Here is a 15251-nt window from a genome sequence, read left to right as displayed (position 1 = left end):
ATCTGTTACAGAAAAAAAAAACCTATTACCCCAATTTTTAAATTTCAAAATCAAAAATAAAAAGAAATTTAGTTGACTTACAAAAGTTAAAACGGATACTATAAATCGGAGTTATATATAAAAAAACTCTCGCAAGGTCTTATAAATCGCAACACCTGTGCATATTTGAAGCTACTGATCACCGGAACCCATATACTAAAATTGTGAGAAGCCAGCAGTAGTAAGACATTGAACCATACTAGCAAATCCAGTTTTCTTCAGGTATAAGAAAGAATTCATATCTACATGAACCCATACTGCTTCCTAATGGGGATTACAATTCTAAAGTAAGATGAAAATGCGCTGTTTTCCTTGTATATAACATGTTCCAGAAAATTGATGATTATACCTTGTGGCAATAGATCGGAATCAAGTTTTGCGTATATACATATCTTCATCTTATGGAATTGGAGTGAAAATTTATGATGTTTATATATTAAACCAACTGATAATTTTGCCATGTTATAATGTCACAAATTGGGCCATACTCGTGAACGCAACAACAATGCAAGATACTGAAAGCACTAGAACCGTGCAATAACAAGTACGAATGACCTAACCAACTTGGGTTGATCGAGTGGCCAGCTCACTCATCCGCTTCAGCAAGTGTCAGGAGTTAGAATCCCGCCTACGCATGCAGCAACCCATTGACCAGCGACAGATCCTTAAATGGAGCTCAGATCCGCGACGGATTACTCCTTAACCTGTCGGGTTGAAAGATACCGTGGGCAACCAAAAAAGAAAAACAAGTACGAATGACCTACATGTAATGTTTTTAATACGACAGAAATTAGGACAAACGATGAAATCGAAAGTATAGTCCATATTTTCATATAATCTCTGCAATTTCTCAATTCTTTGTCAAACCAACAAAGTCGGTAAACAAAAACCAAGGTTAGCTGAAATTCCGTATACTTTGTTAGAGCCTAATTCTAAAGCAACTCCAAGTTTGTATCGAAATTTAACAGGCAAAAACAAATCTAAGACCGGCAAGAAAAAGAAGCGTTTGGCTAAACAGTATGCTATTTTTTTCTTTAAAAAAAAAAAAATACCAAGCATGTACATCGTCCAATAAGAGAACGATCCGTCTTTAAAACAGCACGCCTATATGTTGCTATTGTGAGGCCTCAGGTTCCTTTCTTCGACCCCGAAATCTTGAAAATACGTTGTTGATGGGAGTATCTGGAACTGGTATCAATTTACCAACCACAGCAAGAGGCCAACTGAAAGTGTGGAAAGAGAGAATCAGCAAAGGAAAGACCCTGTTGGCACTTGAGCATAAAGCAAGCCTTGCAGTCATATGTCATATATATTACTGGTGCTAAGCTCCTTTCACCACTTGCTTAGAATAACTTGAATATAGCTAATAGGGTTTAGGAAATTTCTAGTTATAAGTAGGGACGGATCCATTAAGGAAGCAAAACTACAAGCAAAGAGAAAAATACACTCGCGGATCTAGTGCAGATGATCAACTGACCTTATGAACCCAATGATGACAGAGATCAGCCACTGCTTCCAATTAAGCCTGACTGTTGAAGTGAACTTGCCGAGGAATTCAATGATGATGATCTGAAAAACACTAGCAATTTTAGGGTGACCTTGAAAATATTTCATACGAGAGACAAATAACGAGAAGTTAAAATAAGACAAACCTGAAGCACAACAGTTAATCCCACTATACCCATGAAGAGGTAGTTTTTCGTGACTCCACTGAATATGTTAAACTCATCTGGCTTTCGTGCATTGAACTCATTAAAGATCTGCAGTTTTGAACACATTTTTTTAGAATTGAAATAAGATAAGCACACTACAGCAAAGCTACCAAAATGACAACGAATATATGGTGCATGAACTGGGCATGCATTGCCAACCACTAATGCATCACAAGGATTTAGCAGTAATGTAAATAAGAGTGAGTAGCAAGACATCTCAGGAAAATTGCAATAGGCTTTGGTTTTCTAGATACAATTAGCACCTATTGGAAATTAGCAATCACCATTACAGCACAACCACCAATACTATTATAGAACATGCATAAAAAGATAAGGAAACTAACATTGGTAATTCTTCCAACACAACTTTACCATTTAAAATGCAAATGTACAGTCCTAAGCTCCTAGCAATAAGTATAATTTCTCATCAATGACTAACGACAACTTACTTGAGACAGAACAAATGCATTGAAGATCAGTGTGTTTTTCACTTTAATTGCATGATCATATTTGTCGTGTGTCAGACCCAGTATGCTCCTACCTCGGAAATTCAGAACAAGCAACACAGATACTTGGTACATTGCCTGAAAAGTTCAAATCATAATCGGCAATTCAGTTTACAGAAGAGTATAGCATAACAACGGTAATTGAAATGCAGGACATCATAAACCAATAGGTAAATAATCCTTGCAGACTACAATGACAAGCAGTTAACTGAGAAATGAGAAACAAAACTCACCTGTATCAGCAAATTTCTCCACATAATATTTGTTATGAGAGGTTCTCTGAAAAGGATACAAGACAAAACTCCATGTCAAAAAAAACCATCGAAGCACATAGGCACTGCATATATCGCTTGGATAATAAAGCTGCAAATGAAATGAGGACCAATATCGATAATGTAAATACAAAATAAATGCAGCCTTCGATATGCTGTTTAGGACTGTTGGCAACAATTTTGTTTTCGAGGGGTATGACTATTATTCATTGCACTTAAATTTATCTCTTCTGTTGAAATAACCAAAATCTTTAGATTTAATAATAGAGCTGCACTATTCACACTTTCAATTAGATTTCTTTCTTTACTCTTGGGTGTATCATTCAAAAATGCATCTACAAGGAACAAAATTTTATGACATTCATCCAATTCTTCAGGTGCTGTAACACTAGAAAAACATAGCAAGAAAATGTCATGATCCAAAGAAAAAGGCACAATTAGAGAAACTGAAGTTCCGACCTTCGGCCCACTGGAGGCCGATCCATAAGGTGATCAGTTGGTGGTTCAGTTGCCAATGCTAGTGCTCCCAAAGTATCCATGATAAGATTTACCCACAAAAGCTGTAGAAAGGGCAATAATATGCATAAGGATATCAGCTGAAACATAAATTGAGGGGCAAAGCCAGAGAGCAAAACACAGGGAGACAGCAGACCTGCACTGCATTCAGTGGGACATCACCAGAGGAAACAGCAGCAACAACATTTATAACAAGAGCAGCTACATTTACTGTAAGCTGAAACTGGATAAATTTCTGAATATTTGCATACACAGAACGTCCCCATCTCACAACCTACAAGCGCATAGATTTTGAAAGATATAAGAGGTATGCTAAAAATATCAAATTCATGTTCAGCTTGCAAAACACTATACAAAAGCAATCCAAAACGGTGCAGTTCAATTATATACAAACCTTTCATTGGTTGGCATATTGACTAACTACCTAAATACCCATCTAGTAATGCCAGAAATAAATTATTTTTTAAGATGTAAATACTAACCATAAATGATACATCATTTATTAAGATAATTTAACAACAAACTAGATCTCTCAAATCGAAAAGAAATAGGTCCAACCTTTACAACTGAAGCAAAATTGTCATCCAAAATAATAATATCAGAGCTTTCTTTTGCAACTTCAGTTCCTTGAATACCCATTGCAAGACCTATATCAGCCTATATTCAGAAAGTATAGAAATAAATTAAAAAGGGAAAAAGGAAAGAAATAGTTCAATTCATTAGAACAGAAAATTCTATGATCAAGAGATAGTAGATTCATACATCGAATATAGAAAAGCATGACATAATGAAATCAGAATCATTAATAAACCTAGGGACTTGTCATCACGTGATTACACAAACAGGAAAACAAGACAGGTATACCAGGGGTAAACAAACTCTCATGGTGTTCAATATACAATTACAAGTATTGACATCGATAAAGATTGTTGTGGTACTTAAAATTTGAGAAAACACCACAATCACTAGCACAAAAAAGAAGATAGTAGTAGTGTAGTAGTAGCCAGACCTCATGTAGTGCAGGAGCATCATTTGTTCCATCCCCAGTTACAGCCACAACATGTCCCTTCCTCCTCAATGCTTGCACAAGCAATAATTTGTCATTAGGAGATGACCGTCCCATAACCTAGTAATCATATTGCCAATAAATATCATTCACCACGAAAAATACCTCTCTCTTAAGAGCCTGAAAATATTGTTGTCAGGATTCTTACTGATATTGCTTCAGCTATTTCATCTCTCTGTGCATCTGTCATGGCACGAAAAGTTTTTCCTTCAATGATGATTGGCTCTGTAGCTTCAGCAGGGGAACTAAGTATTCCACATTCCACAGCAATTGCTTTTGCAGTTTTGACATTGTCACCAGTGACCATTTTTACCTAGAATTAATCGAAACAAAAAAAAGAAAGGGGCAGAAAAGGATTATTTACAGAATGTAGAAACTGGATATGGAAAGCACCATTGTATTTGATTATCATCAAACGAAGTTATTAACGTTGGTCTTGCTAATCTTTAAGCCGTCAAATTCGAAAGCAATAAACACGTTTGAAATAAAGAAAAATTTAAGTCCATAGACCAGGGCGTAATTCAGCACTCCGTATGTTATTCCACCTACATGCAATGCATCTGTCTCTAGACGCACCGAGTCGGTGCTTCTTTGGCATCAGTTATAATCACATGAAGTCATTGACAATGAAAGTAGCTGGATTGAATTTTTCTTATTATTATTATTATAGTCTTGTAGCATATTTTACAACTGCTAACATGGCCACCATGCATATTCTGCTTTCTGTAATGAGCTTCCATCGCATCACCTCCAAGAATACAATGGACACGGTAATTTAACAATTCTATTCAGGATAATTGAAAATAAGTACCTTAACCCCAGATTTTTGGCAAAGCTCCACTGAATCTTTGACTCCAGGTCGACAAGGATCCTGCATGTCAAATATGAGATTAAGAATCAGATATTTAACCAGTAGAAGCATATCTTAGAGTCAAATGCTATAATAAGTTAGAGTTTATCAATGATTCCCGTGTTAAATCCAAATGCACAGAATCCACTTACAAGATATTGACATGGACGGTAAATTAAATTAACAAAACTATAATCCCTGCAGAGTCCCAAGCCCCAACCACTTGCAATTAAGCAAACAGATGAGATTGGCAGCTAGGAATGAGTGTGCAAAACACAATAAATTTTAAATTAGAGAAAAGCAAAAGCACAAGAAAATATTAATACATTATAAACATCAATGACAATGATAGACATGTATTCAGAGGAAAATACTTGCCTTCAGACCAACAATAGCTAACAAAACAAGATTATCTTCTGGTAAAGACCAGTGAGCCCGTTCTTCTTCAGTGGCTGGAACATTCTCCTTTTCAAATGTTCTATACGCAATGGCAACACAACGTAAACTCTCGGCAGCCATGTCTTCAATAGCTTTTCTGAAAAATACCATCTGCAAGCCAGGAAAATTTCACTATGTAGGACTTTCTCCAGATCAAGCAAGTGAACTACTTAAGGTTGAATCATCCAAACTACATTTGTTTGCTTTGTAAAATAGGTTGACACAGTCCAGTGAAAAACAGAGAGAGAGAGAGAGAGAGAGAGAGAGAGAGAGAGAATGGATAATATGCCTTGGCTGAGATTATTTCCAAACAGGAAAAGAAAGTGAAAACAAACAAACAAAAAACAGAAGAATGCCTTTATGAAAGCACAGATTAGAATATAAAACTGCTTTATCAAACCTTTTCCTCATCCATGTCTACCAACTGGTCATTTGCATCAATGTACCGTGTACAGCAGGCTAGGACAATCTCGGCAGCACCTTTCCAGTGTATGTGAACTTCAGAGTCAGCCTGCATACAGAGATAAAATTTGCTTATTTAAGGTGCACGATATGACAAAACAGATGATTACATCATTATGCAGTACAAGCATATTGTGATGATATTCCAATCAACTAGCATACTTTACTGGGTATGTGGATAATCTCACAACTTGAAAGTGAAACGGACATATCAGTGTTTAATTCAGATTTAAGAGTGAGTTGACAGTTATTAATATGACATTGGAGTTACTTGTTAGTGCTCATAGATGTGAATGAAACACAGGGACAACATAGGCACAAAATTGTGATCCAACTGAAGCAATTAAAAATAGAAATCCACATTACAAAGAAGATACAGCGGCAATAGCTTAAACTGTCTATGAGAGAATACCGTTTGTACTGCAACTCCGCCTCGTTTTTTCTCAGAATTGAAAGGGAAAACGTGAATAATTGATGATTCCGATCTAGTAGAGTCGAAGTTCATCCCAATCTGATATTTGATTAACATTTACAAGCAACTGTAAGAATATAAGCTTCACATACAAAAAAATAGGGAATAAACTGTATTACTGAAAACAGACCTCTAATCCCCAATGTAAAATTGCCTTTTCTGTTGGTGATCCGGAAACCTCAACATCGTTACCACCCTGTCAAGGACAGACTTTAGCAGAATGCAGCAGCACCAAAATTATTGTCCATACAGAGAAGAGTAAAACAAAGTGTAACAAGATCAGTTCAAGCAAACCTCAGGGACATAAACACTGCCATTGGTGTTCTGTGCAACACCTTCAATGAGCAAAGAGTGGAGCTTGGGAGAGAGCTCTGACTTGTTACCAGGAGGATCATTCTTCTTCCCACCAGCATAAGCCTCAACCACAGTCATCTGTCACAAAAGTATTTAATAAAATTCAAGCTATAGACAGAAAATCTGCCTTAAAGCTAACTATCAATGTCAACTATGACCCATAGAAATTAACTTCCTTTAAAATGTTCCCAAAATTCAAATCGACGAGAGTTCAATCGATATCTTCCAAATTCCATAGAATCAATGAAATTTTGTGCTCCTAATTTACCTTAAATGCAGAAGGCTTATTATATACAACCTAAACTGGTGAGCATCGACATGGGATGCCAGGAGCAACAATACTATGGTTGAATTTTCACCTGAAGTTTCTCCTGGCCTCTACTTTCAACAATTGGAAAATTCTCCATCTGATCAACTCTTATGAAAAACTCTATTTCAGTCAATAGGCACTATCCTTTCTTTCTCCACCACCCACCCATCACGCACGGGCGTACGGGGCCTTCTAAGTTCTAATACATTCATTCCTGTTTAGGGGCCTTCTAAGTTCTAATACATTCATTCCTGATCTCTTCTAAATCCACTACAATATCCATATATTTTATAACTCTTATGATAGGGTACCAAGGGAGGTCTTATGGAAGATTTTAGAAAAGAGGAGAGTAAGGATCGCATATATTCGGGCAATTAAAGACATGTATGATGGGGCCACAACTAGTGTGAAGACTCAAGGTGGTGTGACAGAGGAATTCCCTATTGACTTATGGAGAGAAGCTCTAAAAGTGTATGGTTTGCACATAAGCCGTAGGAAATATATGGAATGTAAATTTGGTCTGAGAAGGAAAAACCCTAATATAAAGGTAAAGAGGTAAAGATTGGAGAAAACATCCTACGAAAAGTTAAAAGTTTTAAGTTTCTTGGGTGCATCATACAGGATAATAGAGAGATTGAACAGGATGTAAATTATAGGATCCAAGCAGGTTGGTCAAAATGGCGGAGTGCATCTGGTTTTATATGCGACAAAAAAGTGCCTTTAAAACTTAAAGGTAAATTCTATCGCACCGCTATAAGACCGGCTATGCTGTATGGTACGGAGTGTTGGGCAGATAAAGGGGAGCACGAACATAAGCTGAGTGTGGCAGAGATGAAGATGTTGAGATGGATGAGTAGTCACACGCGATTGGATAAAATAAGGAATGAAGATATAAGGAAGAGAGTTGGAGTAGCACCCATTGTAAAAAAAGATGGCAGAATCGCATCTCAAGTGGTTTGGACATGTGAGAAGAAGACCGACAGAACACCCAGTCAGGAGGGTGGATGAGATGGAAGATGGACAAAGGGCGAAAGGCAGAGAAAGACCTAAGAAGACCATCCATGAGGTGGTCAAACGAGATCTACATGTAAACGGTCTCTCTGTAGACATGATACATGACAGAGCACAATGGCGTCGTTTGATTCATGTAGCTGACCCCACTTAGTGGGACAAGGCTTTGTTGTTGTTGTTGTTGTTATAACTCTTAGCTTAGGCTCTTCTTGACATTCTACTACAAGACACTTTTACAGTAAAAGGCATTGTGCTTCTCCCGCTGTAAAACACACTTTTTATTTTAAGGATTCACAATCTCTTCTATTCATCTACCAAACCTGAATTCTATGGTTTACATCTCCATTTATTCTCCCGTTTTGTGTGATCTCCAAATTTCACAGCTAAAATAGCACTAGTGAGAATATTGACAAGTCCGGTATGTCAAAATCCAAGTGAAGTGTGCAGATGAAGGTTTTAACCCCACCAAGCATGTATTTGATTGCTGAACCACTAAAACAGAAACAGCTTATTGAAGTGTGCTCTCCAGAAAATTTATGAAAATTGCCTAAAACCAGAATCCAATGAAAATTCAAATGATACATCCCAACATACCTGATTCATGGTCAACGTGCCAGTCTTATCACTGCAAATGGTTGTTGCAGAGCCCATTGTCTCACAAGCGGAAAGCCTCCTCACCTGCAATTCGATGCTTCAGATTTAACAGAGATTCACATGCATGTCAAAATCCAATCAAAGAACAAACACCAACTGACATACCAAAGCTTTATCCGCCATCATTTTCCTCATTGAGTACGCCAGTCTATAACATAGTCAAGAAATGATGCGTAAGAGATAGGGAAAATAATATATAATATATTCCAAAGAGCAAATTAACAAATATACTAGGTACGGATAAATCTTTATCTTTTATCAAAAATACAGCCAGTACTTCCAAAAAAATTTAAAGGGATCAAAATTATAAAATATAACGAGATACAAGCATAACAGCAAAATTTTACCACCACATTTTCTGGCACCAACAGTAACACATCATTCAGACTATACAATAAACTGTTCCTTCTGTTTTTAACTAAAAAAGGTCAGCTAAACCAAGACTAAGCAACAGAAAGAAGTAAAAGTACTAGGTCAGAGGGAATTAGCATACTTACGTTAAGGTAACTGCTAACGGGAGCCCTTCTGGTACTGCAACCACTACAATAGTGACCTAAATATTCAATGGTTACAATCATACTATATAAAATATAGACAAAAGTATGTTGGATTGCATCATCATGACTTCTCCCACAATTTAGACTTCATCAAGGCACATACCGCAACAGTTACTATCTTAATTGCCCCGTCAATAGCATCACCAACTTTAGTCTTCCCTGCTTTAAATTGAACATTGCCACTTGCATCTCTGGTATGGCCGGAGAAAAATCTGCTAAAAATTAATCATGTCAGAGGCATGCATAATAAAAGCTATTATCACAAGAAACAAATGGAAAACCATAAACCAATATCTAATGACCTGGCCAGTAGCACAATCAGAACAACAACAGCAACAGAGAGACCAACAATACCGATGAAGGTGGCTACACCATTTAAGCGAACCTATATTGAGAATATGTTAAGGACTAGTAATATTTAAGAACACAAGATCTGGCAAGGAAATTATAGGTAAAAACACCTGCAAAGGTGTTTCTTCACCAGTGTCTTCTGAAATGCTGGCCATTAGAAGCCCCCATTCAGTATTAACACCAACACCAGTTACCTAGAAAAATAAACAAACCAATAAAATCTGAAACCAACAAATTACACGATCAACCAATATAGAATATTTGGGTAAAACTACAAAATATATATAAGCAATTTAATGCAGAGGTTTCAAAAAAATAAATATAAACAAGTTCGGAACAGGTCAGTATACATTTTCCAGCATCCGATTTCTTTGTCTCAATCCCAAGAAAAATACTTCAAAATGAGAATAAAAACAAAAGCTTAATTTCAATACTGACCAGAAGGAATAAAAAGAAAAGAAGAGGTTTAGTGTTTAGGGAGAGAGGAGGAGAATACACACATACTCTTACCAAAATGGTTTAAATGAATAAATCCAATTAGGAAGCATTCCACCACCTATTAACAAGATAAAAACTACAAGAAACGAAAAAGTAAATGAAAAGCAAGTCTATATTACCAGCATAGTACCACTGCCATCTGCAACTTTACACCCAGACATCAAAAAAGGGTCCTTAGAATCTTTATGGACCTGGAGGCAAAATGGTTATATGAGGAGAAAATGTTAATTTGGTTATTATTTGATTTCCCCATTAGATAGAAATAAATAAACACTTACAATTTTGCTCTCCCCAGTCATACTTGATTCATCAATTGCAAGAGAGTGACCAGTGATCAAAATTCCATCAGCAGGGACCTAAAAAGAGCATATCATAACTCAATCACAAAAAGTAAAGGCAATCATCAGGAAAGAAAAGTAAAAACCACAAATTTAAAATTAAGAAACAAAAAAGGCTTGTACCTGGTTACCAATATTGAGGGGTATAACATCACCAACAACAATCTCATATATAGAGATTTCAATCCTTCTACCACCTCTGATAACCTACTCAAATCCAAACACTAGTTTAGTTTAAAATATGAAAGGAAAAATGCAAAATAAATACATACAAACATACGTGTGTGGGTAAAACACCAAAAAAAAGAAAAAACCGAAACACGAGAACACAAACCTCCAAATGGATATTTCTCTTCTCTTCATTCAGGTTCCGAAACTGAAGAGACTGCTTATAGTCACTTATAGCTACAAAGGCAGGAGAAAAGAATAAATGAAATGAGCAAGATGAAGGGAAAATTACTATATGTTTAATTATTCTAATAACCTCCACAATAAAAGATGAAGTGGACCATGAACGTCTGTAAATTGTGGATAAGAGTCCAAACATTTAATTAAAGCTATACGCGTTGCTCTCCGTACAAAGACAAAATTATATACCTGTGACAACAATGACAAGAATAACTGCAAAAGCAATGCTTCCCCCATCATACCATCCTTCCTCAATACCCTGAAACAGAAAAGTAGCTCTGCTGAAGGCTAAATCAAGATAGACCATGATATGCTCCAGTATACTCTTAGAGTAAGGGAGGGATTGAAAGTAGCTCTGAACAGGCTACTAACAGTTGTATTATTTACATAATATAAAACTACCAAGAAGCAAGAAGAACAAGGAAACGAGAGAAGAAGAAAAACTCAAATTTCCAGTCAAAGTCAGCAAGACTGAGCTGGTAATAAAAGGAAGTATGTGAAGACCAGAATAAATATTTAAGTATAATATTTGCATGCAGATAGAGGGGAAAAAACAGGCCAAGTTACAGTGTCAATCCCCACACTAAACAAATTATTGCATCATAATTTTGCCACCAAAGCTCACCTCAGATTTTATCCCCAATGCCAATGAAGCCGCTGCAGCTACCATTAAAATAATCAAGGTCAGATCCTTGCAAGCATCCCACATAAACATCTGTAGAAGGAAACCAAAACAAATAGATCACTACAATATCACTCGGCCAATAACAAGGAGGATACTACAGAAGCATTAAGGATCCAATGGTTCATAATGCGCTAAAATTTACCCAGAAACTTCTTCCTTTCTTTCGAGGATAATCATTGGAACCAAATGCATTCCTTCGTTTTAGTAAGTCAGCATCATCACCATGAATCCCCTTCTCTAAATTGGTTTTCAACAAATTTGATATCCCAGCAACCTGATAGTGATTCAGAACAAAAAAGTGTGATCAACATCATTACAAAGTTGAGAGAGAAGGAAGGTCCACAGCAAACTTACCCCTCCATATTGCTGAAGAGCAACGGTATCATGCTCCCTTGAAACTGAAGCAAGTTGCTCTTGTCCAATTGGAAATTCACCAGCAGAGGCCGCAGGAGGCTTTGTGGTTTCTACCAGTAATTAAAATGCATTCATCATCGATAAATGTCCAACCACATCATATCAGATGAAAATAAAATACAGCTTGGAACTACCCAGAAATAGTTATATAAATTCTTCAAACATTGAATTGCACTAGTGGATTACTCGGCACTAATCTATCCTTTATTCAATGTGTAAAATAGTAACAAATGTGAGATTAGTTGAGATAGTATGTTGGCATTAATACAAATGATTTTGGGTTCAAGTCTTTGAGAACGGAAAAAAAATATTTTATATTCCATTAAATCATTGGACACCAAAAAGGGGATTTCCCTTAATATATTGTATAGGTTTTTCAAGAATAAGAAGGGGGGTAGTTCACAGAACAAAAATTGGACACCAAAAAAAAATCCCCTTTAACCCATTTATTTATTAAACATGCATAATTAGTCAAGATGGTGACTATTTTACACTCTAAGAGATCTCAAGTTTTAAGTTTTGAGATACCCAAAAAATATATATTTTCATGGAGATATATACTACAAAGGGTATCGCGGGCGTGCCCACAGGGGTTTTTTGGGTTTTGGGTGTGGGGGGGGGCGCCGCGGGCATCAAACCCCTCCCGATATAACTTGATTAAAAGGTTTTGGGTTCAAATCTTTGATATAACAAAAAAAATGTTTAATAGGTTATATATAATGAAGGGTATTTTAGGGTAAAAATTGGACATCAACCCTTCTCATATTAACATTAACATTAATAAATTGAAAACAAACATTTAGCCGGAAAAAAAAAAATTCAAGTCCAAGATGATGATCATGACAGCAACTTTCATCCAGATGATTATTTATTTGTAAGTATTGGGAAACACCATAAAAAATAACAATGAGCATGATCTGATTACTCACCAATCACTTGACCATCCCCGGCTGCTTTGAAAAGATATGCTGCCTAGAAGGCCAAAATGCATATTCAGTACACTTAAATTTTTGTAACACCAAAATGATAGACATTCCAGTTGAAGGAAGCATACCCTAATAGCTTGTGCATGAGCTCTAATCTTTCTCAATATTTGTGTCTTCTCTTCTTGTTTTTTCAAGTCCAAGGTGTAACGAAATCGACGAGAAGCATTAAGCACCAGTGCTGCTTGCTAAAGATAAATAAAATAAAAAAAGGATTTCTCCTCTCATTATTTAAGAAAAAGTTACCTTCCAAGTAACACACACACACACACAGCTCAAGAATGACAAAGAAAATTAGTCAAATAATATACTTTTACTCAATATAATACTAAGAAAAACAACACTCCATCAGATAGAATAAACAAAAATGAGAAGAAATTCGTTATAATTCCTCAAGCAAATTTTGAGAGCAGAAGTTTGCATTACTTGTGCTCCTTTGAATCTCATACCAGTCAAACTCATCATGAACAGCAACAACAATGAAGTCTTGTCCTAATCAGGCGAAAGTGCTCGATCATGAATCATATTCAGTTATTCGCATTTAAGCATTAAGTCAAGTTTCCCTTTCTTTTTAGTAACTTCACCTATGATTCTTCTTCTAAGTCTTCCTCTACCTATGGTTACTAAACTACCCTTCGTTTCATTTACTCTCTCCTTACTTGGGCATCTACAGTCTTCTCCGTTCGAGCCTTTAAAAGTCTAGGTTTCTTTTAATAACTTCACCTGGAAAAGCGTAAAATATCCCATCTCAAGCCTGGATAAAGGTAGACCTTTGTATTAGACAGTCAACGGCCAATATAAAATGTTGTCAAACCTTATAAAATAGATCCAAAATGGGACGAATGAAACTGATATGTTTAATTTTATCTCGACTCTTCAAATTAATGGCAGAAGTCAAAATATCTACCGGGAGCAAACTCTCTCAATTGAAGCATTACTCAAAAATACAAGAATCCGAATATACTACATTCTCAAAAAGGTATGTGGCAGTAGCCAATAGTACAACCATCTTACTACAGAGTAATTGACACATCAGTCTTTCACAACAGACTCTGTGTTTTACTTTTTTTTTTCATTTAAACACATGGAGCAGAAAACAAAACTAATTTTTGAAACCAAATAAGATGTAGGAGTGGGATTGAACAGGGAATTTTTTTTAAGTTTATAAGAACATGAGATGTATACAAGTATAATTATAGAAAGGAACATTAATATATATTTAATTTATGATCAAAATAATTTAATTCTCCCACACACTAAAAGAAACACAATAAATAAATTTAATAGTAAGATATATAAAAAATATATTTGAACATATGTTAGACTAAATATACTTATACAACAAAATTAAATATTTGAACATAAAGCTGAAAAGGTAAAGGTGGCTGGATGATATGGTGTAGTCTATTTTGAAGTGCCTTGGGTATAAAAGGAATACTTAGCTTTAAAAAAAATTTTCAATTTTTCATGAGAAAGAATATAAATAGAATAGTTGGAACATGACAACCGCGGGCATCCAGAGGCTACAAGTCGCATGCACGCTTGTCATCTTCAAGCCCCACTTTCAAATTACAACAGCTACTTCAACCAGAAATCAAATTCAGTTTCACATAGTTAAATAGTTACTCCCTTCCAATAATGTCAGAATATCTCCAAGCATTTAAAGAACTCTTATCCTCACACACATCCATTTCAATAATGGGTTATTTCCTTCATACAGATTGAGAGAACAATTCTTTCTTTCTCCTCACTTTTCTTCTAGGGTTCACATTGCTGTACTGAAACAAACAACAACAACAAAAACAAAGCCTTATCCCAGTAGGTGGGGTCGGCTACATAGATCAAACGACGCAATTGCGCCCCATCATGAAACAACATCCTAATTTCAAATTCCGTTCTTGCCTTTTCCAGCCCCAAATTACATCAAAGCACTTATCGTTATCATTCAAACTTCGAAGATAAATCTTGCTGTACTCTTTTTTTCATTTACATCCTGCAGGAAGCACCCATGAAATCCAGCAACTACTTCGTAACTAGAATACAAATCTATTAAAGCCATAACCGAATCCTTAATCCTGAAGTTGTCTTCTTTAACCTCCAATAATCAACTCGAGAAAAGAAAATGGCTGTTCCATGGAACGTGAAAACTTTCGAATGACAGCGTAGAAATCAAATCCTAGAAGGGCTGGATCCTCTCTTGTCTGTTTCTGATATGTAAAGCACATCATTCAAAAAGTTACTTTACACAAAAAATAAGGCTTAGATCTCACTGAAGATTCCAACTGATGCATTATCCTCACTTCCCATTGAGCAATAGTTCCATTCAGTCAATCGCTTCATTTCCAATCACAATTC

General features: G+C 36.0%; 1 protein-coding gene across 2 annotated transcripts in view; it reads right to left on the bottom strand.

Annotated features, from left to right (window-relative positions):
• Window positions 1-837: 837 nt before the first annotated feature.
• The window catches only part of LOC107478792 (calcium-transporting ATPase 8, plasma membrane-type), a 23732-nt gene continuing 9318 nt past the window's right edge, over window positions 838-15251 (bottom strand). For both annotated transcript variants that reach the window (XM_052258068.1, XM_016098921.3), the window contains 32 exons: window positions 12968-13084; window positions 12843-12885; window positions 11854-11963; window positions 11642-11773; window positions 11440-11529; window positions 11004-11073; window positions 10741-10811; window positions 10530-10613; window positions 10347-10424; window positions 10188-10259; window positions 9681-9764; window positions 9522-9604; window positions 9323-9431; window positions 9160-9215; window positions 8768-8810; window positions 8603-8686; window positions 6628-6765; window positions 6464-6529; window positions 6274-6372; window positions 5800-5910; window positions 5340-5510; window positions 4923-4982; window positions 4260-4424; window positions 4055-4171; window positions 3604-3702; window positions 3182-3319; window positions 2989-3089; window positions 2491-2536; window positions 2201-2335; window positions 1692-1799; window positions 1517-1608; window positions 838-1262 (listed from right to left, as the gene is read on the bottom strand). In XM_052258068.1, the coding sequence (XP_052114028.1) occupies window positions 1154-1262; window positions 1517-1608; window positions 1692-1799; window positions 2201-2335; window positions 2491-2536; window positions 2989-3089; window positions 3182-3319; window positions 3604-3702; window positions 4055-4171; window positions 4260-4424; window positions 4923-4982; window positions 5340-5510; window positions 5800-5910; window positions 6274-6372; window positions 6464-6529; window positions 6628-6765; window positions 8603-8686; window positions 8768-8810; window positions 9160-9215; window positions 9323-9431; window positions 9522-9604; window positions 9681-9764; window positions 10188-10259; window positions 10347-10424; window positions 10530-10613; window positions 10741-10811; window positions 11004-11073; window positions 11440-11529; window positions 11642-11773; window positions 11854-11963; window positions 12843-12885; window positions 12968-13084 (3081 nt within the window). In that variant the 3' untranslated portion in view covers window positions 838-1153. The remainder of the gene's footprint in view (window positions 1263-1516; window positions 1609-1691; window positions 1800-2200; window positions 2336-2490; window positions 2537-2988; window positions 3090-3181; window positions 3320-3603; window positions 3703-4054; window positions 4172-4259; window positions 4425-4922; window positions 4983-5339; window positions 5511-5799; window positions 5911-6273; window positions 6373-6463; window positions 6530-6627; window positions 6766-8602; window positions 8687-8767; window positions 8811-9159; window positions 9216-9322; window positions 9432-9521; window positions 9605-9680; window positions 9765-10187; window positions 10260-10346; window positions 10425-10529; window positions 10614-10740; window positions 10812-11003; window positions 11074-11439; window positions 11530-11641; window positions 11774-11853; window positions 11964-12842; window positions 12886-12967; window positions 13085-15251) is intronic.

The sequence above is a fragment of the Arachis duranensis genome, chromosome 3 (genome assembly GCF_000817695.3).
Source record: "Arachis duranensis cultivar V14167 chromosome 3, aradu.V14167.gnm2.J7QH, whole genome shotgun sequence".
NCBI classification, from domain to species: Eukaryota; Viridiplantae; Streptophyta; class Magnoliopsida; order Fabales; family Fabaceae; genus Arachis; species Arachis duranensis.
This window is presented reverse-complemented; position numbering and strand designations above follow the sequence as displayed.